General features: G+C 31.6%; 2 protein-coding genes across 4 annotated transcripts; one reads left to right on the forward strand and one right to left on the reverse strand.

The window, feature by feature from the left end:
* Nucleotides 1–1704: 1704 nt before the first annotated feature.
* Nucleotides 1705–9569, reverse strand: LOC131849197 (sodium/potassium/calcium exchanger 3). Of its 2 annotated transcripts, none has more exons than XM_059199207.1 (10): nt 9364–9569; nt 6040–6222; nt 4236–4423; nt 3818–4004; nt 3663–3728; nt 3246–3475; nt 3003–3165; nt 2732–2833; nt 2510–2631; nt 1705–2097 (listed from the first exon to the last, which is right to left on the reverse strand). In XM_059199207.1, exons 1-10 carry the CDS (start codon nt 9380–9382, stop codon nt 1870–1872), a joined length of 1488 nt encoding a protein of 495 aa, XP_059055190.1. In that variant the 5' UTR covers nt 9383–9569; the 3' UTR covers nt 1705–1869. The 2 variants fall into 2 exon arrangements, with proteins under 2 accessions (XP_059055190.1, XP_059055189.1); XM_059199206.1 differs by having other exon boundaries at nt 3246–3580.
* Nucleotides 9570–14969: 5400 nt separating this feature from the next.
* Nucleotides 14970–26697, forward strand: LOC131849198 (sodium/potassium/calcium exchanger 3-like). 2 transcript variants are annotated; one of them, XM_059199208.1, is made up of 11 exons: nt 14970–15388; nt 15934–16052; nt 21082–21184; nt 22455–22642; nt 23235–23382; nt 23476–23577; nt 24045–24143; nt 24950–25168; nt 25893–25994; nt 26227–26348; nt 26446–26697. In XM_059199208.1, exons 1-11 carry the CDS (start codon nt 15226–15228, stop codon nt 26659–26661), a joined length of 1581 nt encoding a protein of 526 aa, XP_059055191.1. In that variant the 5' UTR covers nt 14970–15225; the 3' UTR covers nt 26662–26697. The 2 variants fall into 2 exon arrangements, with proteins under 2 accessions (XP_059055191.1, XP_059055192.1); XM_059199209.1 differs by lacking the exon at nt 14970–15388 and having other exon boundaries at nt 15962–16052; nt 21066–21184.
* Nucleotide 26698: the final 1 nt, after the last annotated feature.

Below are 26698 nucleotides of genomic sequence, written 5' to 3' on the forward strand. Positions count from 1 at the left end.
TTTTATATGTTAAAAATATTTACATCTATAGCTAGTATATATATGTAAAGAAATATATATTATACATAGAATATTAGTATTTTTAATTCTTTATTACCAATGATAGCTTTCGGCAAACGCATCTACATAAACCGTCCTGGCCACCTATGTGGATATAATTTTGGAAACAATAAACCTCTATGTATATATTAGATATATGAATTTCTTTTACCAATTACTTGTATGTATGGAAATCTCTGAGTAAATGAATGAATAGTAAAATAAAAGCTAAAACTACTTTAGTTGTACACTCGTAAATCCAAACCACTTTCACTAACAAACAAAATGGAAATATGATAATAATTGTTGAACTTTAATACTCATTTGATTACGTGACTGTTGAGTTTGCTAGTAAGTTTAAAAAATATATTTACTACTTTGGGTAAATTTTAAGTACCTATTTTTAGTAACTGTAACTGGCGTTCCGTATTCATACTACTACATTCATACTTAATCATCCCGGTGATTTTCATGTACGATTTTTTACAGTAGACACTATATGAGAATTTTAAACAATTGTCATAATGAGCATATTTTTGATATTCGAATGATTCCGTAGTACTCGTAAGAGTTGACCAGCGTAGCAATGTAAATGACATTGCTGCGCTGACCAAATCTTACGAGTTAGAAGTACTAGGGAATTATTCATATATTTTTTTATAGTAGGATTGTGGCAAAAAAGCATATGGCCCATCCGATGGCAAATGATTACCGTAGCCTATGTACGTCTGAGACACCAAAAGGGTCACGTTTCCTGCCCTTAAGAAACCTTGATATACCCCTCTTATTAGAAATATCATCTACAGTCGAGTATTGTAATCTATTGTAGATATTTATTAAACCTTTTTATTATTACAGCTTACCTAATAATAATCATCAAATGAATTCGTCGTCATTGAACGTATATACAAGGTACCTAGATTAAATCTAAATTTATCAATTAATCAGTTCATACTAATTTGCAACTAAACTACTAAGCCAATTACTATACGTAGGTACCGTGATCACAGATTTTATGCGAATGAAAAACTAAATATTATCATCCTATAGATATATCATATTATCTTATCTGTGCTATAGATAAGATATGAAAATAAATAAAATTATAAGTTTGTTTATTAACAAATATTGAATTTATTAAATGAAGGTACTATCTACTTAACTGAAATATTATACCTACCTACTTATGTTACAAAAACTACACAATGGTATGTATTCTACATGATCAACTTGGTTTTGAAATAAAACAAATTAATGAAATAAAAATCTATATATTTAATTAATCTTAAAACTCTGTTACGTAGTATATATTATGTACAAGAACACTGTTGAGATTCATGACACCACAAATATAAATACTGTTTATCAATCACGTATATAACATTAAAAGTTAACAAAATTATAGACATTTATTAAATTACATACAAAGTTATTAAATTTTTTTGTTAGGTATATATTATATAATTATTATTGTTTTTTGTACATTATGTCATGTATAAAAATAATAAAGAATTACAATCTCAGTAATGTTCATTTTTTTCATTTTACAATACTAGGTACAACAGTAAAAAACTACAACAAAGATTCTCAATAATTAATACTTTTATAAAGTAAGAATAAACCAGATTAACGCTTGATATATTAAATAAAAATACTAATGTTTCAAAACTGTATTGGGCAGCGCAAATTTAAATAAAAGTTTAATTATACCTTAATTTCAAAAGCTTATTAGGCACTACTATTTGGTGTATTTTACGCACTGTTTACTACTAGAGATACCACCGTTCATTAATTTTATAGTTCATTTTCAATTTTCGTTTAGACACTAGATTAGGATTTCAGTTCCGTTCTCTTGCACGTACGCATGTTAACGGGGAAGAAAACATTCAGCTCAATTAAGGTAGCGAGCACCAAAAACATGGCGTACATGCCGAGACATGCACGACCGACGGCCGCGTCCAGCTTGAACTTGTTGAACCAAAATGTCAAATACAGCAAGAGTAGTGTAGACAATAAAGATATCGCCGAGTACTCCAAGCCCATTGAGTTAATCTTCACCTGTTGACATTCGACTCACATTAAAATCATAAACAAAATTAGCAAATTCAATATTTAAACAAATACTAACATTTTTAATACCATCGCATTTTTGCAAAACACAAAAGATCGCTTTAGTGAATAACATAAACTAAATCAAATATTCAATGTAGCTAAAACTATGAGTCTAATTTGTAAATCTATAAATTATTAGTAGATACAAATATGAGAAGACGCGTACATTACTTTTTTAAGTCTATTCACTCGCGGTAGCATAAAAAAATGGCAACATTATACTTTTTAAATGATTAGGATTTTTTGCTTTTGCAATATATCAACATTACCAAAATTCGCAATGCTTACACGATGTAGGTATTTTTTTCGCTTCACAATTTAAAGAATGAGAAAAATGTACAATAAAGTAATTTCTAACCCAATAGTGTCCCGGCTCTGCTGGAGTTAGTGACGCTTTAATGAGCCATGGCAGTCCCAAGCATAAAAGAATATCAAATGTATTTGATCCAATTGAATTACTTATTCCCATGGATCCATGACCTGTGAGGTAAATTAATATATAAATGACAAATTCAAATAAGCATTGCTTATTATAATAGTAAAATTCTTTTAATTGTTTTCTAAGGATTAACTTTCTTACCTTGTTTAGCTACAATAACGCTGGAAACTGCTTCAGGTACAGACGTACCAGCGGCAAGGAACGTGATTCCCATTACGGAATCTGGTATCATTAATGTATCTCCTAAAAATAAATATATGTATGTAAATATAGGTTTTTTTGTTTGTATTACTTAGTATACGTATTAATAGGGTAATTTAATAGAGACATTCTATATAATTTGCATTGTTTATAGTAAAATAAATGTTCGAAGAAAATAGATTTTGATATAATAAAAACAATTATTATTTACCGATAATAGTGATCATCCAGGCAACAATGTAAGAAAGCGAACCTATCCATACAATACACATCATAAACGTCAACGGGAACCAATTCTTAAATCGAGGCTTTTCGCAGTCTGGGATAGTAAATAAGAAAATTAAGTGAATGGGCCATGTCACAATCCAAGTAGTCTGAAACATTTAAGAGTTATAAATTATAGCATCAACAATTCTTAATACGATTATTATATTATTAACTATTGGCACCATACCTTTGTAAGACAACTTCTACCTGTCGGCCACTTCCAAAGTGAGTGCTCATAATCATCACCTGCTTCTTTAATTTCGTCTGTATTTGACTGATTGACATTATCTTCTGGATTGACAATATCCATGTCGATAGTTCTAGTTTCAACATCATTATTTATGGATTTTCCAATTTCGCCCAGTGACGTTTTCTCTATTTGCGATGACTCAATTTCACAATTCTTTTCATTGATGTCTGGGTAAGGAGATAAGGTAGTTTTTATATTTCCATTACGTTGGTGATATTCCATATCTAAATCGTTTTTATTAATCGATGGAGAAGACTTAACATTTTTAACTTCTGAAAAATTAAATAATCCAAGAAATGTCTTACTACTAACTAAATAGAGAAAAAATGAAATGATATATAAAAATTAACAAACCATTTTCTAAGCTGTCCTGTTTCTCATCTTTTTTGTGCAATACATTTGACATAAACCTCCAGCTTGCTAAAAATGGAACATATTTTTTTCTTTAGATATCAACTGATCACTCTACTCCAAACTGAATACTACAAACTAGTTGATACTCGACTTACCTCTAGCAAAATGTTGAATCGATTTGTCGTAATACATAATACAAATGTAAACTCCATATAGAAGAACAAGTAAAAATGCTTCATACCACTGTACATATTCGTCGTGCATAATACAAATTAGTATTGACACTGTAATTCCGTATGCAAGGCAATCTCTTGTCAAAGGCCACCAATCTAAAGGCACTACCTGCACATAATATAATAATTATTAAACGCCCAACTAAGAAAATTGAATTTTAGCCTCGGACAAAATATCGAGATCAGGAGTATTTCAGAACTATTGTTGACAATCAATGTCTCCAATATAGCTTTAAATATCATTTAGAAAACAATATTAATTTCTACACACGTAAATAGGACTATTTAAAGTATCAATTCTGTATCAAATAGTATATAAATAAAGAAAAAAATTCCAAACCATTCCAGCTCCAATACCACAGCATGCAGCTACGGCAAGAATATTGAATACAGCAGAACCGACAATGGTGCCCACACCAATATCGCCTTCAGTGATGAATGTGCCTATCACATTCACAAAAAGCTCAGGTGCAGAAGTGGCCGCCGCCATAAATGTCGCGCCGGCAACGTCGTTAGTCATGTTCAGCGCTGTAAATATTTCATTATTATACACTTAAATAATAATTAAGTCATTATATGACAATACTGCGATAATTTAGTCTGTACTGACTGTTCAACATAACTTATTCTAAATGTTTATATTTCTACTGCTCATTTTAGAGAAATTCTATGTTCACGTCAAATCTCATTAAGATTCATTATCCATTTGATCTCGAAAAAGTAACAGATTGACAGAGAAATAGACACTTTAGCAATTATAACCCAAGTATATGTAGCTAAAATATTATTACTATTAGTCATGATACGTTACACAGGTCTGTAACTTCAGACGATGTAATCAGAGGTAAACGTTTCGCTAGACTTGTCCATATCTAACCAAACACATTCATAAAAGACAACGCAATAAAGGGATTATCCTATAAACGCGTTATCGCTGACACTCCAGTTGAAAAAATATTTAGAAAATAAATCTTATACGAATTTTCTAATATAGATTAGAGTACAATATAATTTTACTAGCTACTCGCCCCGGCTTCGCACGGGTGTACATGTATTATATATATATTAGCTGTTCCTGCGACTTCGTCCGTGTAGAATTTAACTTTATTTTTCTAATATAAAAGTAGCCTAATTTACTCCTTATTACATCAGCTGCCTGCCAATAAAAGTCCCGTCAAAATAGGTCCAGCCATTTCAAAGATTAGCCGGAACAAACAGACAGTCTAACAAAAATTGTAAAAAATGTTATTTTGGTGTATGTACCGTATTTATATTCATATGCATGTAGTAAGAAACGTTTATTTCAACATTACAAAAAGACACTCCAATTTTATATATATTATACATATATATAAAATTGGAGTGTCTTTTTTCCTCTTGAATCACTCGATCTATTAAAAAAACCGCTTCAAAATTCATTGCGTAGTTCTAAGCATACATAGGGACCGACAGTGACCGCGACTTTGTTTTATACTATGTAGTAATGTTTAGATTTTTTTGTATGTTCCTTTATAAAACATATGTCTTACTTTTTTCAGCCGTCAGACATCTTGCTTTGTAAGCTGTTTTTTTGGTAGAAGGGTCGAGATATGGCAGTAAAATTACAGTATATGGCAGCATGTTTTATTAGTCCTGCGGACTGGTGATACATGAGTGATATCACGGGCTTTACAAGATTACGCGATCGTCAGTTACCATGAAAAAGAAGATGTCAGGTTGTATGACAATCTATTCCACTTACACCAAAAACAATAAAAAAACTTCTGACTAGTTTTTATTTAATTTTCTACATAAATTTAAATCATCAGCGAATAATATCGTCGTCCTGCACTGCGTGTGTATTGTCTTAATTGTCTATGAGCTTCTACAACTGTTAGCGAGTAATAGAAAAAAAAATACTCTCATTATGTCTAATAGTATAACATTGCTGAATTTTCTACGATTACACTTGAAATATTGTGAATACATAGCGAATATTGAATGCATTGAATGTTTTTTTATATTTACATGACTAAAGGCCAAGATAAATTGTAATGAAACATGACGTGATTTCACGTACTTGATTACCTCAAAAAAGGTACACAAAGTAACAGCTAGTAAGAAAGGTATAACTTTCTTCAGTGTTACAAAATTTTAGAACGCACCTTGACATATTTTACCCACGGCAGGTACGAAGAACTTATCGCAAACGACAGCGAGAGCGACAAAGAGGTAGATGGAGATGAGTGCATGGAGGACGATGGCGCCGTGCTGCCGCTGCTGCTCCGTGAACAGCCCCGCTGGAAAGTCGTCGATGGCCGGCGGCGTGCAGTTGCGGAGTATCCCATCTGATACAAATTATATTATATACATATACATAATTATACATATATTACGCTATCGAACCCGACCAAATTTGTCTACACAAACGTCTACGTCATCACATTATATCCATTTTTGTAACAATTTCTTTGTAGATCCGCTTCTATTGGTCGTAGCGTGATGAGTATGTAGCCTACAACCGTTCTGGTCGCTGGATGGTCGCGGTAATTACCGCGACCATCCAAACTCATAAACTTCACCTTTTTATAATATAAGTGAAAGTACAACAAAAACAACATATACCGTCTGGACTAGGTAGTCAGAGTCATTGCCAACTGTAATTCTCGTGATAATCGCAACACATACTTATATGAATCCAAAGTGACAGGGAGCAAGCCTACCACCCTGTCTGTCTGTCGAATTTATTTTTAGTTTCATATTAGTGATTTCTTCACTCAAAGATAGTCAAATTAGAAAATTAACACTTTTGTGTCAATTTATATTTTTGAGCTTTTCAGCTTTGTAGCTGATGTTTGTGTTGGTCATTTGAAGTCACGACATCTTGGCCATAATTCAGGATAGTAAACTTTTACGTTATGATGCACTCAAATGTAACGTTTATGATTTATTATACAGGATTATTATATAAAATAAGTCGTCTACAGTGAACATAAAACCCAAGCCGGCGGCAACCCGAATAATTTCACATAAAAATCTGTTTCGAAGTTTTTTAGAATATCGCGAAGATACGTACAACACATTTGTATGTAACTCTGATTACACTCTGATTACTCTGATGATATCATACATGCATCTCTGATTTTTTTTACACATAAATAGTAGAATTGTAAATTGTAGGTACACCTTGTTCTTATGCAGGTAGGCTCAAAATAGTTTTAATAATTCTTATATGTTTTACAGACTTGAACACTGAATTGAAATTTTCTAGTACGTCTAATGTAATACTTTGTGTTTCTTTTATTCCAATCGGATTACAAACCATAAAGTTTATTTTATTATAATGTAATATGCTATGAGTTAGGAAATGTTTATTCAAACATGTAGATAATAAAGAAGTCAATTCTATTAGACATTTTAAAGGGACGGGTACTTTTGACCTCTTTGTTAACACATACCAATGTCAATTGATTTACTGTCTATAGATGACAAAAATTTATAACCAGAAACCTATCGTAACTATAGAATATGTCCATCTGTTCTAGATAATCTTATATTTAACTATTCAATAAGTACTAATTTGTAGTATAATTATCAATTAAATATAGTTCAATATTTAATAAATATATGGAGTTAACTTACAATTATTAAATAATAGCATATTATCCTTCATAATATAATTCCAGTGGAAGTAATGTTCATCTACCATAGTCCTATTAACCGCTTCTTCGCAAATGATAAAGTCAACAAGCAAATCGTGGATAAATTGTCTCAAATGACCACTGAAATAACTTGTTTAACTGGATTAACCGATTTGAGAAGACGACGGGGCAAGCAGCTAGGATTCTGTGGTACTCTAAAGTAACGTATGTGCCAAATTATGCGTGTCATGTCTCGTTTAGACATTCGCACATCACCAAGTGCACTATGAAGGAAATTGACAGATCAAAAGAGGCAGGAAGTCCGCATTAACGCCGCACAAGTCTTTCGATCCCCTGTTCTGTCTGTTTCTTATCTCGTCAATAAAAAAATCGGTAATAATAAAAAATAGGTTTTGTTTTACCTAATCAAACGCTGACAGAGATGTTAGTATTAAAAATTGTTAATGCACCTATACATGTGCCTATTCTATTCAATGTGCCCATGTCATCCTTGATTTATTAAAGATTTTTTTAAAATATGGGAATTAAAATGCTATTTTTGTATATCAAATAAAGACGATTGGCTCTTATAGCGTTAGCTAACGACACTTATAAGTCACGTGAAGACCTATAGAGATCAACCTTGTTCGTTGACAGCCCTGAGGCGACGACGACCAATTGTCAATTTGCGCGAGGAGCGACCGGATGAGGCGCCGAGTTGGAACTCATGCCTCCCCTTCTAACTTTAGGAACGGCTACCTAACCAAGGCAAATGGCTATAAAGCAAATTTACCTAATATCACTCACTCTTGTCCGTTTTTAGTAGCCGTAGTAACAAAAAATCTTAAGATGATAGAATTTCGATTTTCTTTTATCTTCACTACGATTGACTATTGTAACACATTTTAATAGTTTTCAATTGTATCTTAAGTTCTATAGCTACATGTTGTAAGATTGGTGATAGAATTTAAAATTATCATATAAACTTCAGCTGATTTTACTAAGAATAGAAATGGAACTAGAGTTCAATTACTTGATATTAACATCAATTACCTACAATTGAGTAGGTATAAATGTACGGCTCACTTATTGTGAAAATTAAAGATTTTGTTCTGCAAGACCAAACACAAATAAGTAAGCGCAACTTTTACTACTTTTTTTTTATTTGTACATGTATTTATCCAATACACTAGATAAGTACAATCACTTACTTCTGGCTAAGGTGCGGCCTATGCCAGCAATAATGTAATTGTAATTGTAACCGCCGTTATGGCATAATCGACACTAATTCGTTTCCAGAAAGGTCAACAGGCATTGTAAATAAGTAGCTTTTTGTAGCCACACCTGTTTTTAGGTTTTCGTAAACACCATAAATGGTTTTATACATTGTGTGTACTATACTTTACACAAAGAACAATTTTAGCGGGAATGTAAATAAACAATTCAGTCTTGAATCACAAGTAGCGTTTCAGTCCTATAAAAGAACTCGTACCTGTTCTATTGAAAGCCATGATGCTGCTCAGTGTTCCATACTTACTAACATCGTTTGCCACCTTACGGAACTGCCGGCGGGTTTCCTATGCTTGTACATGCAACACTAAATTCACTTTCAATAACCCGCACTCCAGACTGCTGATATATATTCTTCTTCCCTGCGTTCATTCTATTCACTTACGACTGAGTGACCTAGCCATTCACCGGGAATTAGACGCACTTCCGACCTCCTTTGATAACCTTGATACGTAGATATACGTGTACTGCGCCAAGTGTGACAGAATCTCTGGTAAGATAATTACATCGGAGTTCTCACTTGACCATATAGGAGAATGTAAGAGTGTGATGTCGTACCTCGATCGGAGGTGTTCATATTGTCGTGGTGTTGTGCGGAGCGCGACGCAGGACGCAGGCGACCGAGGACGTCGCCACTGGCGTCCGAATGCCACCGTTTACGCTCAAACGGACATAATGGACCCGCCGGAGAGCTCGTCAAAAGAAGAATACGGGGGGCAATTATTTATTTCCATACAATACACGTAGGTACGTCGGGCGGCACTCAGCCGCAGTGCGGGAGTGACTCCCGAAGCGAACATCACAATGATGCTACACTAGTTGGTGGCCGATCACTCGCACCTACTCAACGTTCCCAACACTGTCTTTACCAATACTTCGTGCCAAAAGTCATGTTAGATAAAAACTCTAATAACAATGTAAAGTAGTACGTGTACAAATAATTAGTCTAGTGATATCCCTCATATTGTTGTCTGTACAAATCTAGGAAGACTAATATTTATGAATGTCCTTCTTCCTTATTTGCTTTTAAATATAGAAGAGGCTGACTTTCGAATATGGAACTCCCATTACAACTATTGGGAGTTTAATGCCGTGTATCATATATCTAAGATTTTAAATACAATTATCTCATGCCAATAACATTAGTAATATTTTAAAAGAAACTTATAAACGTATCTATCCACTATCCATTATCGTTGTGTCGAATGAATTGCTTTCAGGTATACTTATGATCAATTTTTCTCAAGTAAAGTAATTACTTTTAAACTTTCATTTTCGTTTACTACTCCGACTTAGACTCAAAGGAGGGTTCAAATCTGGCTGGCATACAAAAAAAAATATATGTCTATTAGTATTTTTGACTAAAATTTCGGTTCGGAAAAAATACCGAAAGAAACACAATTAACCCGTGAACTCGTGACGGCGGATGGCAGACTACTTGCCACATTGGTTTCAATTGTGAGCATCGAAAAGCGAAATGCTTGCGAATTCCAGCGAAATACATGAATTCGCGACATTAGGTATTTGCTCATCATCTGGCTATATAGTTGTAAAGAGAATACATAATTGTGTCTGTAGTAGCCATAACGAGTAGAGATTGACGAGTTGATTCAACAAGTGCGAGACGAAATAGCATATAAAGTGGTATTTTAAAACAAACTATATATATCGCAGATTAACTTTTTTTCTGAAGAGACAAAAATTTTTGGTGAAGCATACCATAACATAAGTTTCTGAAATTAGCGTGCACAAACGCACAGAGTATCAGAAAAATCTAAGAAACTTTGTTTTGGGTTCCGTCACATTGCTAAAGTTTTCCAATACTATTATTCTATTCTCTTAATAATAGTTTTAATATATCTTCTATGTATCGAGAGAGAAAGGATATATTTTATGTATAGATTTCAATGGTAGTCAATCGAGGAATAACTATGCAATCATTTTCAGATTGACAGTAGGTACCTATGTCTTTAAAATTTTTATTTATATTATAATATTGTGAATATTAAAGGAGATGTAAATTACTTACACAATAAATTAGGTTTATTACCTATGCATGAAACGCTATGGATAAGCTGAGCTCGAAGAACTCGGCATTAAGTAGCGTCTATCTACATTAACACAATCGCGCATCCTTACCTTCTTTGGTCACGTCTCGCGTAGAAACAATTCATCCATAGAGCGCCTTGTCGTACAGGGTAGAGTTGACGGCACTAGACCTCGTGGACGATCTCCCATGCGATGGACCACGACCGTTTTGACAAGAGCAAACCGAATAAATAGAAAATAATAGAGAATATACATTACTTAGAACATTTATTAAGTTCTTTTTTTAAATAGCGCACTTTGATTTCTATGACATACCCTACGTACTACAGAATTTATTCATAACACTCATGCTAATTCAAATTCATATTCATAAACCTAAATCAACGTATGTAACGTTTAATAAATGCAATAAATTTGTAACGACTGTTACCACTAAAAACTATGAGGCGTAGTGTTCTATCTATTCTAATATTATAATTTCGAAATTGTGTCTCTTTTTTTGTTTTCTTTTTGGTTGTTTTTTGTTACACTACTAAATTTCCTGAGATCCGTTTTCTTAGTGAAATTTTACATAAAGATAAATTGGAAATAAACTTCTTATAGCAGTGCTAATTGTGCAAAAGAACTACTGTAATTTAATCCGTAAAAAGACGGCTATAAGTATTTATGTATGTTATAAACTGAGATTTCTAAATTCCAAGTGCATTGGCGCACTGTGATAAGTGCAGTCAATAAGCACTTATGTAAAATGTGATTGTTTAATATTTATTCGTATTATCAAATAGGTATTTATTTTCATTTCGTCTCATGATGATAATCATGATACATAAGCACTTACATCACTGGCAAGTTACGAAGATAAGTACGATTTGTTTCAGAATGTTCCGCCATTTTGAATCAGTTCCGGCACACTTGTAAAAAAATTACTAAATTAAAATTCCGAAAAACAACAAGATTAGATAGAAAAATAGAAATAGAAGATATTTTTTTATATAATATGAGTTTAAATTGAATTTTAAGTTATACAATCTAAAGTTACTTCTTAACAAATGTTAGATTTTTTATTTATATTGCATAAACAAATACCTACAATTTAAAGACTACTTTATTGACACCTTTTAAGACAATTACACTATCTGAGATATGGCTCAACGAAATCAGATTTCTAATAATCTATCAGGTCAAACGTCAATTCGGTGGCCCTTCTTGTGCGACACATATGTACATAGGCGGCACGCAACAGTCAATTAAGGTTCATTAAAAGATTTAAGCATGAATTACAATCCAAGTAGCGATGCTGTGAATCATAGACTACTTGCGTAGGCGTATCTTAAGTGATGATAAGAAATATTGACGTTATTAAGCTTAGTTATAGGTATCACTGATTGGAGCAAGTAATGATGGAGGAAAGGGGTCAACAAGTGACAATGTGTTATTCAAAATTTCATGCGCATTTCAAATCTAATATATCTATGTATTAAAGTAAAAATTTGGAACCACTAAAGAAAAACTATAATGGAATACCAAAAACCCAACAGAATTTGAAAATATGTTACGTTACACTAGAAAATCTCACAAATGTTACCAAATACCATCACTACATGTCTTTAAAAATAAGTCACTACTAGTCTAATTGTTAAAAGTTTTTTTTTACAGTTCAGACCTATGACATGTTAGTTAAATAATCAATACTAAACCTAAAAATTAGATTGAATTACGGTACGGTACATTACGGTTCTAGGCAAATAAAAGTAATTTAATTCATGAGGAACCAAAAAATCTAAACAGAAGCAAGTACGATATGATTATTCTAGAAAAAAACTGCATTTGACGGCCTTAGTGGTTTAGCGATTTACCGCTAGCGAGATACCGTCTTACTTCCAAAGTTGGGGGTCTGATTCTTTGTACGATACAAATATTTGTAATAATGAGTATAATTGTTTGTATTACCCAGAAAGGTATTATTTATATGTATAATATGTATGTATTCACAAAAAAACACAACTATCAGTTGTTCAGTACCCATAACACAAACTCTGGTTAGATTGATACTGTTAAATGTGTAAAATCTTTGTACCTATATCCGGAGTGTGAGAGTGATCGTCATAATTATCAATATTATGACTCCATTGTAAATATGTGCTCGATATACCTGTGTCCCTGACGCAAATAATGGAAAGTTCCCTTACCCACTTGACGTGACGTCTACGTAATCTTTAGATTAATATTCTTAATGGAATATTTTTATTCGTAAACTTATAGTAGAACAGATAACAATATAAGTAAGTTAAAGTTCTATTAAAAGCAACACTGCGTTAAGACATTTTATATTTAACAAATTAATATATTTTCCAAAAATTAAATATTATTCATATTTAATACAGATGTAAATAAAAAGCAAGTATAAGTAGTAATATAAAATAGTAACAGGACTTCCGTACTTGGAAGACTGAGTCCGTAGTACAAGAGAATATACATATATTCTCGTATACATATTCTCTTCCACACAAATTGTATACAGTCAACTACCAGAAACACCTGAACCACACAAATGTAGGAAGTTTATTTTCCAATATTCTTATGTGTGAGAAATAACAATAAAATATGCTACATCTGGTAGCTATAGTTGATCTTTGTAACAACTTCGTACAGTGCACGAAGTAGTAACAAAGATCGGCCGGGTGTGGCTAAAATTTATTTTAAAAAATATAACCTTGACCATTTCTGTTATCGATGTATACCTACATATATTATTAGGGAAAAAGTTTAGGAAGTTTAACATCAAAAATAACACCTAATAAGTTGAACTCCAAAAATAGTATCTACATATATTCACTATCAATTAGGGAATCACTTAGAATTTGGAAACGAACTTAAATTAATTTAATTCACTCCCTAATTGAAATTCCGATATTTAAATGTATACTAAATACATTAGTTAGTATATTGTAGGGATATATGTATCTGTTACCCACATCATGTTATAACGCTAGTAAATCCATAATAAGAATGATTAATCCCAATAACCTTGATACTCACTATTTATCTATATAAGTGTATTGCGATATTTTTATTAAAAACAAAACTATAAAATTATTATATATAGGTAAGTATTTATGTAGTTAGATAATTAATTATTGAAGAATTGTATATGACCAATGGTTGAAATTTAGACTATTTTTAACCTTAAATATACAAATGAATAAAATACAAGAATCTATTGATATCTTCAGTAGTCATCATAGAGCTCAACGTTGTGTTGATAACCTAAACTGACAAATATGTTGATTACTATTAAACTTTGTAGGTACATAGTTCCAAACAGAACATATCTGGTTTAAACACTGCATTCATTGCATGCATTTTATACTATGTCTGTCTATGGTATTGTAGCCTTAAGATGGACCAATATGAATTTTAACTCAATAATCTAAATTATTTATTGTTTCTACTGTTTATTAACTACAATTAAAAATCCACAACATGCCTAAATAGACAAAATAGAGCAAATAAATTTAATAATTTAGGGCAAAATTAATATACAAGGGAGTAAACACTCTTAAAGATATCGAGTCTAAAGGCTACAATACCGTACTTATAGATAATATAATTAATATATATTAAGATTCGGTCACAATGTCTTGTCAAACGTATCTACTTCGAAGCAAAGAAATGTTTTCGAATAGAATACAAAGCACCGGGAAAGAAGGAATAATTGTGGCATTTTTAAGTAATGTCGATGGAATGGCATTTAAAACTGAGCAAATATAATGCATTGACGGAGAACCAGTAAAAATATGGGAACAAAACAAAAACATTTACTCCGTCATGGCAAAATATTTCAAACTCATATTGTTAGTCATTATTGTTCGTTTTTATTGACGTTATAATGATTGTAACGCTAGATATACTATATTTTCAAAAAGCCCAAATTTACAAACACATTAAATCTATAGAGAAAATTCAAATCATTTTAGACGGTGTTTTATTCTTGTAATTCTTATTCGAATAATCATAAATATCCCGATGCTAAAAGGCACCTACCTGCGCCTGTCAAAATGCGTAGTTTATTTACATTAAACCCGATAACACTGATAGGACACTATGTAATAATATTTGTCGATAAATTATCATTTTCCTTAAGGGCCCTAAGAAATTGTTACAGTACTGTATTGTCTATTCGTAGCACTAACACGTATATGTTTATTGCTCCTATTTTCGGAATTTCGGTACTAATGCTTACGAGCTGTATATACAGCGAAATATTCGAATTTTTCATTTGACAAAAATAGTATATCGAAACTAATAACAACGGCGCGATTTCTCCAAACGTTCTAGTCACACTTTCATTCCTAGTTTTTTTTTTAATAAATGGCAAATATGTTAATAAGGACTAGACAGCTTCAGTGTAAAGCAAAAAATCCGGTAGTTATAAGGGTGTTGTTGTTTTTTGGTATACCATTGATATATTTTGTGTTCATGTGGGCTTATAATAATGTAAAAACTAGTGACGAACTAATTGATTTAGACTCTGGTAAGTTTGTAAATAATATAGCAGGTAGATCTAGTTCAATAAATAATATAAGAAAATTTTATATATTTTTTATGTCATTGAAACTGAACAATCTGCCAGATCACAGGCCAATGCAGTTATATATATATATATATATATATATATATATATATATATATATGAACAGAACTAATTACATCCAGGGATCTTGTTACTCCGGATATTACTGCGTTGCCATTCCGTAGGACTTAGACACTTATGTACTTCTTATTCTGTAATATTACTAATTTATCTTAACTCTTCAACCAAAATACATCTTACAGAACAAACTATTTGGCGGCTAAAATTGACAGAGGTACGCACGCAGTGTAATTTTTACAAAGTCTGACTATATTATATAGGTATCATGTGCATGTCCATTTATCACATATTCCTTCTGCCGCAAAGCAGTGTAGTTCTTAACATTTATAGAGATTTTCTCGTAAATAAGTAACGATAGCTATGGCTATATTGAGTACGTGATTCCAATTTATATAAAGAACTTTATTTTCGTGTATTTTTTGCAGGTTTCTTAAGTGTTCCATCGCGGGAACTTCTAGGTATAGTTGATAGCGACAGAAATTGTACACCGGCTGCTATTCTAGAATTTCCTCCTGACGGATTCACTCGTTCACAGAGACAACATGTAAGTATTATAAAAAAATATGTTTGTTAACTAATAGATTTATTATTACTGTACGTCACGAATACTAAAATAGTAGGAATTGGGCAATATTAATTTGTATCAATTTGAATTAACCAACCGCTTATTTTGATGAACAATAGCAAACAAATAGGTACCATTCAGTGGATACAAAATACTAATTCTCTGATGACAGAAGAAAATTATTAAAAAAATAAAATCACATTATTATGTAATAATTAAATTTAAAACGCACTGGGAATTTAAAAATTTATTGATGTGAAGTGAAGTTCTCTAACATAATAGCAATCATAAGTGTTAGAGAACTTCATAAGGACTTCAAAAATATTCACTGCCAATAGACAAGACCCCAATAGTATTGTTCCTTATAACATTTCTATTTATTAATTTACCTATCATTTAGTGGCGGCTTCGCTTGCATGAATTGAGACTAAAGTAACCTAATACTTACGTCTCGATTCATACACGTACTAAAAACCGATACTGTTTAAGAATTAGTAAATGTAAAGTGTTTTAATTGTTACACATCACTATCTAATGCGTTTTATATGAACCCCAACTTAACTTCTATTCACTGTTCTCATCGTGTTTGTTGGTAGATGATAAAATTGTCAATTTTTTTGGCTTTTCTATAATTACTGTAATTTGTATATTATAGATAAACCCTTCCTTTTAAATCTTAAGTCACTGCTGAAACTGTATTAAAACCTATTTAATAGTTTAAAAGATCTAAGCGAACAGACAGCGGTAGCGATATTATATTACGAAATTTTATACTATGTAAAGATTTGTAAATATAATAACAGTATTTAATTAAATATTATGTAATCAATTTAATAATAGATCACTAACATTCATAATAAATACTCTGCATATTGATAAAAAATTAAAGACAAATTTTACAATAAAAATATGTGTACAACTTAATTAAAATTGTAGCACTCTTTTGTATTTTACCTTTAGATAAAAATATGCAGAGGCGACCGTCTAAAATTTCTTATATTATTTTTTGATTAGTTGCTAGCCGTGGGTATGCTTTGCGAGATAACAAAGTTGCCATAGAAACCTATTATGTGTAATGTCGCTTGCGTGCTTACGTTTTTCTCATCAATATCAGTCGCCAGCATCTTGCTGCGCTGCTTGTTATTAGATTTGAAGGGTGAGACGTTGCAGTAGAATTGCAGGATACAGAGTATTAGTTAATATACTCCGTACCTAAGACCTAAGTAATTGGTATCGCGTGAGAGGAACTAGGGGATTGTCAATGTATTTTGCACTGTCCTTAGTGCTATTAATATCGACAGACATCGTATGACGTCTTTATATCAGGTTAGTCGTAAAGGGTAGGTATGTACTAAGACGCAGACACGGATTTTATTAATTATAATAAACCAGAATATTTCACATACCGTCATCCAGTTCCAAGTTAACAAAAGCTTGTGTTATGTTTAATAGACAACTCATAGAAATGCTTAAATACATTTTTGTTTTGTGCATACATTCATAATGAACATCTACATATTATTGTAATATTATTTTGGTTGATTACTTTGGGCTGGTTGGCTCTATTAGTGTGGTGGTTATTGTACACAGAAAACACCCAGACCGATACAAACAAACATACTCATGAATACAAATGTTTGCACTATACGTCATGACATGTAACTAAACAACTTGCTCAAAGATACAAATTGAAAAAATAAAATAATGCCAATATTCATTTACATAATTTTAATTGCATATATTAGGTAACACTTCTGATCTTTTGTAATGTTGCATCTTGGCAATAATCGTGTGTATTATTTTACAAATCGCGTCGCATCGAATTCGTGTTTGCGAATTTAAATTCTTTAAGTAAATTCTAAAAATTCAAAATCAAATTGTTATAATATTTATTATTATTTTGGATCTTAAAACATCTCTCACAATTGTATGTACAATGTTCCTATAAGTAAACATACAGACATCGATCGGCCTGTTTCGAATTAGCTTGACAATGGTCACAATGAATACGATGCAAATGATGACAAATGTATACGTGCAACACGTACGACAAGTCAGCAGTCAAAACTACTTATTCAAAACGGAACTGAAAATAAATGTCGCTATATTTCAATTTAAATATTCGCATTCACAAATACATATTCATATAAAATCAATCAAAATCTAAAATGCCTTACATCATAAATTGATTTTAGCCGCTTATCAACGTAAAGTTGTATTAATATTTTTTCCGTACCGTCCAAATCAGTATACAGATTCAATTGAAAAGAACTGGCAAGAAACTATACTGAATTATTTTAAAACCAGTTTATTTACATATTATACTTATATATATACATATATATAAACACCTCTTTGAGCACAATGTCGTGTATATATATATATATATACTTGTGTTTATATATATAGGGGAAGAAGGGTGAATGGCGTTCACTTAAGGAAAACATGGTGCATTTTATAAATTATTTATTGCAAATCAAAATTAAGAGAAGTAACAAAGTCTTTAATTATTGAGTAACCAACAATTTAACATCAAAAGCGTATAACTTTATTCTACTAGTAGTAGGAAGACATTATTTAAAATAAACATGTTTGAGCGGAATTGCTCCTGACTATGAGTAATGCCGCTCAGGGTACGGGGTAATGTCTAATAACCAGCAAAATATATTAATTAAAGAAATATTCATAAGATCAATCTTAAATAATAAAAGTAAAATCTGCAATCCCCAATGTGAAAGTGATAATAGAGTAATGTGAGTGAAATTTGCTTTTTTCAATTGAATAAATATAGTACAGGCTTAGATGTCAAATCAATTTCAATTATTGTAATATAATATAAAATAATAATAATTATTAGAGGTAAGACAAATTAGAAATAAAAATATTTTATCCTTGGATACATAAGTAGAAATAGAAATAGAAATAGAAATAGAAATAATCTTTATTCAAATAAACTCATTACAAGCACTTTTGAATAGTCATATTTTGATTCTACCACTCATTCGGAATGCAGATTCATCACAAGAAGAATGAGCAAGAAACTTGTGTGTTGCTCTTTTTAATAGATGTTTTTTTTATATAAATAATTACAGTATAACAAGTAAGAGGCATGCGATAATCAACATAGAAGTCGCTACGCACTCATTATTAATGTAATAAGATAATATTGTCAGTGCTATAGATTTAAAGTTTTTCTATAAAAACATTATTATCGTTAACGAATTCTTCAATTTTATAGTAAGCTTTTTTGCAAAGGAACTGTTTTATTTGACATTTAAATCTTTTTTCTGGCAGATTTATAACATATGTATAAAGTAACATATGTATCTATCTGCGAATCCCACCCTGAACATGTAGCATGAGCCCAAAGTCCTCAGATGGTGTAGCGATACCAGAATTCATATTTTTTCCAAATTCCTGATAAATAATACATTTGTTATAATTTCTATCATCCACATTCATTTTGTCGTTACTGTCTTCATCGCAAAGGTGCTCTTTATTTCACTATCTGAAAAATTATCATATAAATTTTTCCTTTAAGATTTTTTATCATGTTTTTTTTTCTTTCTTTTGGACAAACTCATTTTAATCATAGTTTTAGCTGATTGGAGGTATTTATCGGTCTTTTCGGTCTAACAACTTTAGCGGAGATCCTTTGACGTTTTCTTAGCATATCTACAACAATAAAAAAAATAAGTTACAAAGGGGTAATGGCGCTCAGGTGAGCGGTATAACCTCAACCGGTCGTTTTGTAATTAATTAGAAATTTAAAAAAATCATGCGCAATCGGTAATAATTGATTGCATTACCATAAAATAGAATAGTTTTATTATCAGAAAAGTATACTTAATAATTAAATAATATGCATTAAAATTTTAGATTTACCGCCATAAAATCTTATGCAATAATTAGATCAGTTTGGCCGCAAACGTAAATCCGCACTTCACGATCACATGACGCGAGCTAACTGTCTGTTTGCATTGTTGTCTTTTAGAGGCTACCTATCCTCGTGCTTTAAGCAACGTGGATGGCGTGTTGCTACATTCCATTTTGATAGAGTTACAGAGGTGAGCGCCATTATGCGCTATTGCCCCTGCTTGCCCTATATATATATATATATATATATATATATATATAAGGGTTCTATTTATAGGTGTCTATATCTAACATTAAATGAAAATCCCGTGCGTAAACAATTATTGCAAGTCTACTAAATCCAGAAAATTCTATAGACCTACGCATATACGCTACGTGTATACACTGTTATACTACCGCTACATGCGCGGTCACGTTATCAATTTAAAATGAAAAGTGACAGTTTGGGGTGACAAACACACACAGTGACAGTAGTTCCGATTTGTTACTACACTGCCTGATTTTTTGCTTACTACTCTTTAGGATTAAACGTATATATACAATGATTACCGATTAGCATATTTCAATATTGTAAACCGTGAGTTTGAGTTTTGATTCCAGTTATATAAAAATAAAAACCAGTTTGGGACCATGCGAGTCTTTTCTATTTCCACTATATCTAGTAATATAGATGAATTATGCACAAGTGTAAACGATCTATTCTTATAAAAAAAGTATAGGAATCAAGTACCATCATTGTATGTGAATTAGTTTATACAACTCCTTTGAACTAACAATTATAAAGTTTTGTAAAAGAACTTTTAAATTCTGCTCTTGCTTATTATAGATATATTGTCTTTATGACTTTTAAATTAGAAAAAAGCGAGATCTTCAATCAAATTCAACAAATCAGAATGATCTATCGGATGCCACATTATGCCATGTATTAGAGTAGCAGACTTACAAAGTATACACACTAATCAAAACAAGTTAACAAAAAATTTAATGAATTTATGGAATGTCTAATCTAAATTGACGAATTTCACAGAACATTTCTAATTAATAAGCATTTAAACAGCTAGTATTGGTGCACGCGCAAATAATTACTTACCTATACGCAAAATAACTTTCAATCAGTCTTTTCTTTTTTCAGGGTATCATATTAGTGCATTGTGTGCTGGCAATGTACTGTTTTTTGTTACTGGGCGCTGTTTGCGAACAATACTTCGTGCCGGTCATCGACATGATATGTGAACGTAAGTAACTTTGTGCACTTTATTTGCAGTTTAAGTAATATCTCATCTAGAGCTAAGGTATTCTCATGTTAAGTACATAACATTTCAATAATTTAATGCGGATCAACATAATTATATCAATGATAATTGCATTGAAATTTAAATAGTAAAAAACAACACCCATTACCTACTAGTTTTTTGCGATTGAACAATTGTTTGAACTTTCTTGTGTTGATTTATATTCTTGTATAATAGTTTGACTTATTTTGATTCTTTACAAGTAAATATGGAGGAAAAAATGCAACGGTTTCAATTTCAAGAGCTCGCTAGAATTGCGGACAATTTCCGCTTCTACATATCCTGACATTGTTTTTTGTACATTCTCACTATAACAGAAGGTACAAAATCGATATGCACTTATTAAAATTGACATAAAGTATTATTATTTTTAGAACCAAAATAACGAGTAAAATTATCAAATTTATCATATTACAGGATGTCTGATTTTAAAGCCCAGGACAATCGTGTCATTATCTGGCACCGATGGGAAATAAAGTTGATATGGAGGCAAAGTTGCACCTATGCGCAGTTCGCAACTATGTACGTGATAATTAGATAGTTTATACGGTTGGTTGGTTTAACTAACAACCAGATCAAGCTATTACAGATCCAGTCACAATCCGATAAAAGTGAATTTATTAATTATGAAGCTGTAAAACATACTCAATGTCTATACTCAATCTTGCTAGCAAAAACTTGAAATTTGTAACTAAATCTAAATATCTGGGCTACTGGGTCTGTAATAATGAAAGACAGTCTCTTCTTTTATGTTTCATGCCATTCATGTATTTTTTCTTTCGTATCCTCTCCCTTTTCGTTAATTCATGATCAATGGTTTCTTTACCTCGTCTATATAATACTACCAACTTTAATATTGCGTTCATAGCTCATAATAATCAAGTAAAGTCATCTGCAGTATAAGACAAGTATAATAAGGATATTTTAAAAACCGCAGCTTTGGAAAATATAATCCAAATAGATTTTCTACAAAATTGTCTGCTACTGCGATTTTCTACAAAATAGTTTACTTTGTAAGCTGTGTTTCAATTTGAAGGTTGAGATCTGCTAGGGTACGGAGGTATGCCGCATAAGTCCGAAATATCAACCGCTGATGCCATATAACGATATAATGTTAAAGTTAATAGTCATTTTGCATTACCCGTTTCATAAACAACAGCTGCTTATTAAAATGAGTTCACCTAACGTCTTTATTATCTTCCAAATATGAAAGGTTTGGATATGGAAGCGGACATTGCTGGAGCTACATTTATGGCAGCAGCGAGTTCTTGTCCCGAATTGTTCATCAACTGTGTTGGAACGTTCATAACCGAAGGGGATCTTGGAGTCGGTGCTGTAGTTGGGTCAGCTGTATTCAATGTCCTGGCTGTACCTGCTTGTTGTGCTTTGATTGTTGGCAGGGTGAGTAAACTCTAAACTTCTACGAGTAAATTTGACGCAGTCATTATTATATGTATATGATTAGTAAAAATCACGGGATCTTACCACATTTTATTTTTATTGTTTGAAACACTGCCGAAATATCGGGAACTCAATAAAAACAAAACCTAGTAAGATCCCGTGATTTTTAGTAATTCTACGAGTAAAGTATATATATTAAATAGAATAGAATAAGTATAAATCAATGAGATTCAATTATATATGGAGATTTTTTTTATACTGTCTTATATTAAAATAATATTCACAATAATAAGAGTATATTACATTACTAATTAATCCAGCTTATTTGAGTAAAATTACGTCACATCTGTATCAATATAGATTAAATCCTACATTAATGAAAATTTATGTTTATAAATTTATTTTGATATGCTATGGTCTCGTATTTCTGTACTCAAGTTAAACTTCGTGATTCTTAGAAGGTCCATCTCGAGCACTATATAATTTCACTACATGATGTATATTCAAATAATTATATCTAAGCGGTTTTTATATGCCTAATTCGAGACAGTTGTACAAATTTATTTTTTATTAATTTTTCTGATACTTGTAGGTAATCGATCTGGACTGGTGGTCCATATCTCGGGACTGCCTCATGTACGCGATTGCTGTCATCGCCCTTATACTCACTCTACTTGACGACAAAATATATTGGCACGAAGCGCTTCTGCTAGTACTTATGTATACTGTATACATTATAAGTAAGCATATATATATTATCATATATCATTATTTAGGCATTTATTAAAATATGTCTATAACTTTTACTTAGCTAAATATTTTTTTCCTTTTAGCAATGGTTTTCGATGGCTGGCTGAGTTCACTATTCAGAAATGTTTGTTGTTTTCAAAAAAAGAAAAAATTATACACGGAAATATCACCTCTAATAATCAAAGGTGAGTCCTATTTCACATTTAACAGTTCCTACTCATACCTATAAAACCCAAGGTTCGAACCCCTAACGGTGCCCTCAGACTAAAGTCGTATAGGTCAGGTGGGAGTTGACTTTCAGCCGCTCCATAAGTCCTTCCGCGGTCCATGTATATGTACAATAAAACATATAGATAAGATCTTAATTGCAGGCTTTTTGATGAATTGACTCTCAATTTTGCAATGCTCAAAACGAGTAATGGACATTGGAGGATCCAGATTGAAGTATTTTACTGATGAGACGGATGTTTAATTATCGTTTCTTACTTTTGTATATGGTTAAACGACAATTTTTTTAAATAACATCTTTGAACAATTTTTATTTTTTATTTCAATTATACACCATATTTGAAATGAAGTCTTTTTATACACTTTACCTCTTGCATTAAGCAACATTTAATTTTTTATTTTGTTCTTGTCTTTTTTATTAAAGACAAATGCCCTCTGGATGGTCCTCGGCGCATGTACACCACAGAAAATGATGTGGAGAATGGAATGGAGATGACAAAAAGATGTGATTCTCCTGCTTCAGGTAAATATTACAGTTTTTTAATACAATTTATTCAGTGAACTTATTAAAGTTGTCAGTTTGCACATAAAGTCTACTTCGGGAAGATAATTATACTTTCGTTAAGGTGGATGAGCAATGATTTATGGAAATTTAATCCTTTTATTATATAATAATACGTTAGTTAATAAATGGTCTCAGACAGTGCGGTTTCAGAGCAGCTACTTCCCGCATACGCTCTGATTGTGAAATGAACTACCTGCCAATGTTTTCTCTAGACCAGCTGGTGGTCTTTCAACAAGAGTATTAAGGTTTCTTAAGGGGCGGTTTTATTAGCTATAGTAATCATTTACCATCAGACAGTATGCACGTAAAAATAGGAATATTTGTAAATGGATTTAGCAATTAGATGTTTGATTACACAATTACATTTAACTGGCTCCGCAAAATTGGCTGGCTAGAGAAAAATTATCATTAATCGAATTAGGATATACCTAATTCGTTACATGATACTTTTTCTCTAAATCCACGAGACCAAAGTTGCTGTATTTATTACCATCAAGCTATAAGTAAACAATATACATATAACGCCAAAACAGTCAAATAAATAGAAAGTAAGGTAGAAATGTTTACTAACCACTGAAGAACAGATGTTTAGCATGTAAATATATATTTTAATGACTAACTATTATCTACTTTTGTGTGTATATCATTTATCATTAGATCCATATAATCGTTGAAGTTCAATTGAGTAAAAACGTCCAAATTATTCTTAGATACTCGCACATTTTTTTTATATGTAGGGAATATATATAATACTGCCATTTCAGATACCAGTGACGAAAGTTCCATATGGTCCTGGCCAGATGAGAAGACTTCTTCCTTAAAAAAGTTCTTCTGGGTTCTCACCTGGCCTATAAGTCTGCTTTTATGGGCCACAATTCCGGATTGCCGACGTCACCCTCGCCTATATCCTCTTACATTTATTATGTGCATCTCATGGATCGGCGGAGTATCTTACCTCATCGCTTGGATAATAACTATTCTTGGTAATCTTGACTGACATATATTTATTTTATACTTTTCACAAAATACATACTCCCACACTCTCCATTACACTATCAATATTATTATTGCTATTTCGGTATTACCTAGCAATAGTATTTGTTCAATCTGACCTAATCGTAAACCTATTGATTATTTTGATGATACTGTATATTCATGTGATATCTACATTAGACTTTATGTTGCAATTGAGTGCCCATATTTCTAAATTGGCGGGTAGACTTATTTCAGCTGCATATATGGTAAGAAGATTTACACAATTAACAAGCATTACAACGGCTAAACTAGTCTTTTCATAACATTATGTCTTTCGGTATTTTATTATATTAAGCAGCTGACGTATGTAAATATAATATTCATTATGCAAAAGAGGCCCATTTGCTCCAAATTGGTATCACCTATACTATAAATGGAGCAAATGTCGTAAATGAAACGGTCGTAAGTGTTTTAATCACACACGGAATTGCCTATATGTATCGCTACTGTAAATCTCTGAAATGGGCTATATAAAACTAGTATGTGAGATGGCAAGAAAATTCTCTAGGGATTAATCAAGAGTAAAAAAAACTATGTTATTCTCTTATATGTCTTCATTAAAGTGTTCTGTATTTGACAGAAAAGTACATACAACATAAAAGATCTTTATATAAATTTAATGCTTTAGATGTAACAATTTATCAATAACTTCACACTATTTTTTATACTAAGGAGACACATTGAATCTACCAGACAGTATAACTGGATTGACTATTCTTGCGGCGGGAACGAGTTTGCCTGAAGCTGTTTCCAGCGTATTAGTTACAAATCAGGGTAAATTTTATTTAATACTTTATTATTGAGAAAATAATAAATATGACAATTATGCTTCTTTAACTGCTAAAGAAGCATAATTATCATATTTGTCACCCATTATATAAATATTATTACTTATGTAAGAGTTATTTGTGTTAAAATGGATAATATGTACCTACAGTCAGTAATAATTAAAATACCTTGACACCTTCTGTCTTGCTGATTCAAAAATAATAATCTATATTTTCAGGAAATGGTACAATGGGCATTAGTAATTGTATTGGATCAAACACCTTCGACATCTTACTCTGTTTGGGACTGCCATGGCTTGTGAAATCATTATTTTACCCTACTACACCCGGCAATCACTGGGTATGTTAAGTACATTTATTTCTTTCTCTCATTACATTGTAAGTTTAGTTACATAAGTAGACATTTTAAATATTTGTCTTTATATTTTTGTTTTCAGGTTACGATGAACTCTAGTGGTATATCATATAATGCTATCTCACTTTTATCTACATTGTTTGCCCTGTATGGTTGTCTGGCTTTAAATAAATTTCAATTAGATTGGAAAATAGGCATCACTTGTGCCACAGTGTACGCGGGCTTCTTAATTTTTGCAAGTCTCATCGAACTAAACGTATTTTTTAACGTTAATCTGCCTACTTGTCTACATTGGTAAAATAGTTGTATTAAAATATGTGTAAATTATCTTTTAG

This window comes from Achroia grisella, unplaced genomic scaffold (genome assembly GCF_030625045.1).
Source record: "Achroia grisella isolate CSIRO2021 unplaced genomic scaffold, CSIRO_AGI_Agris_v1 utg640, whole genome shotgun sequence".
In the NCBI taxonomy this organism is placed as follows: Eukaryota; Metazoa; Arthropoda; class Insecta; order Lepidoptera; family Pyralidae; genus Achroia; species Achroia grisella.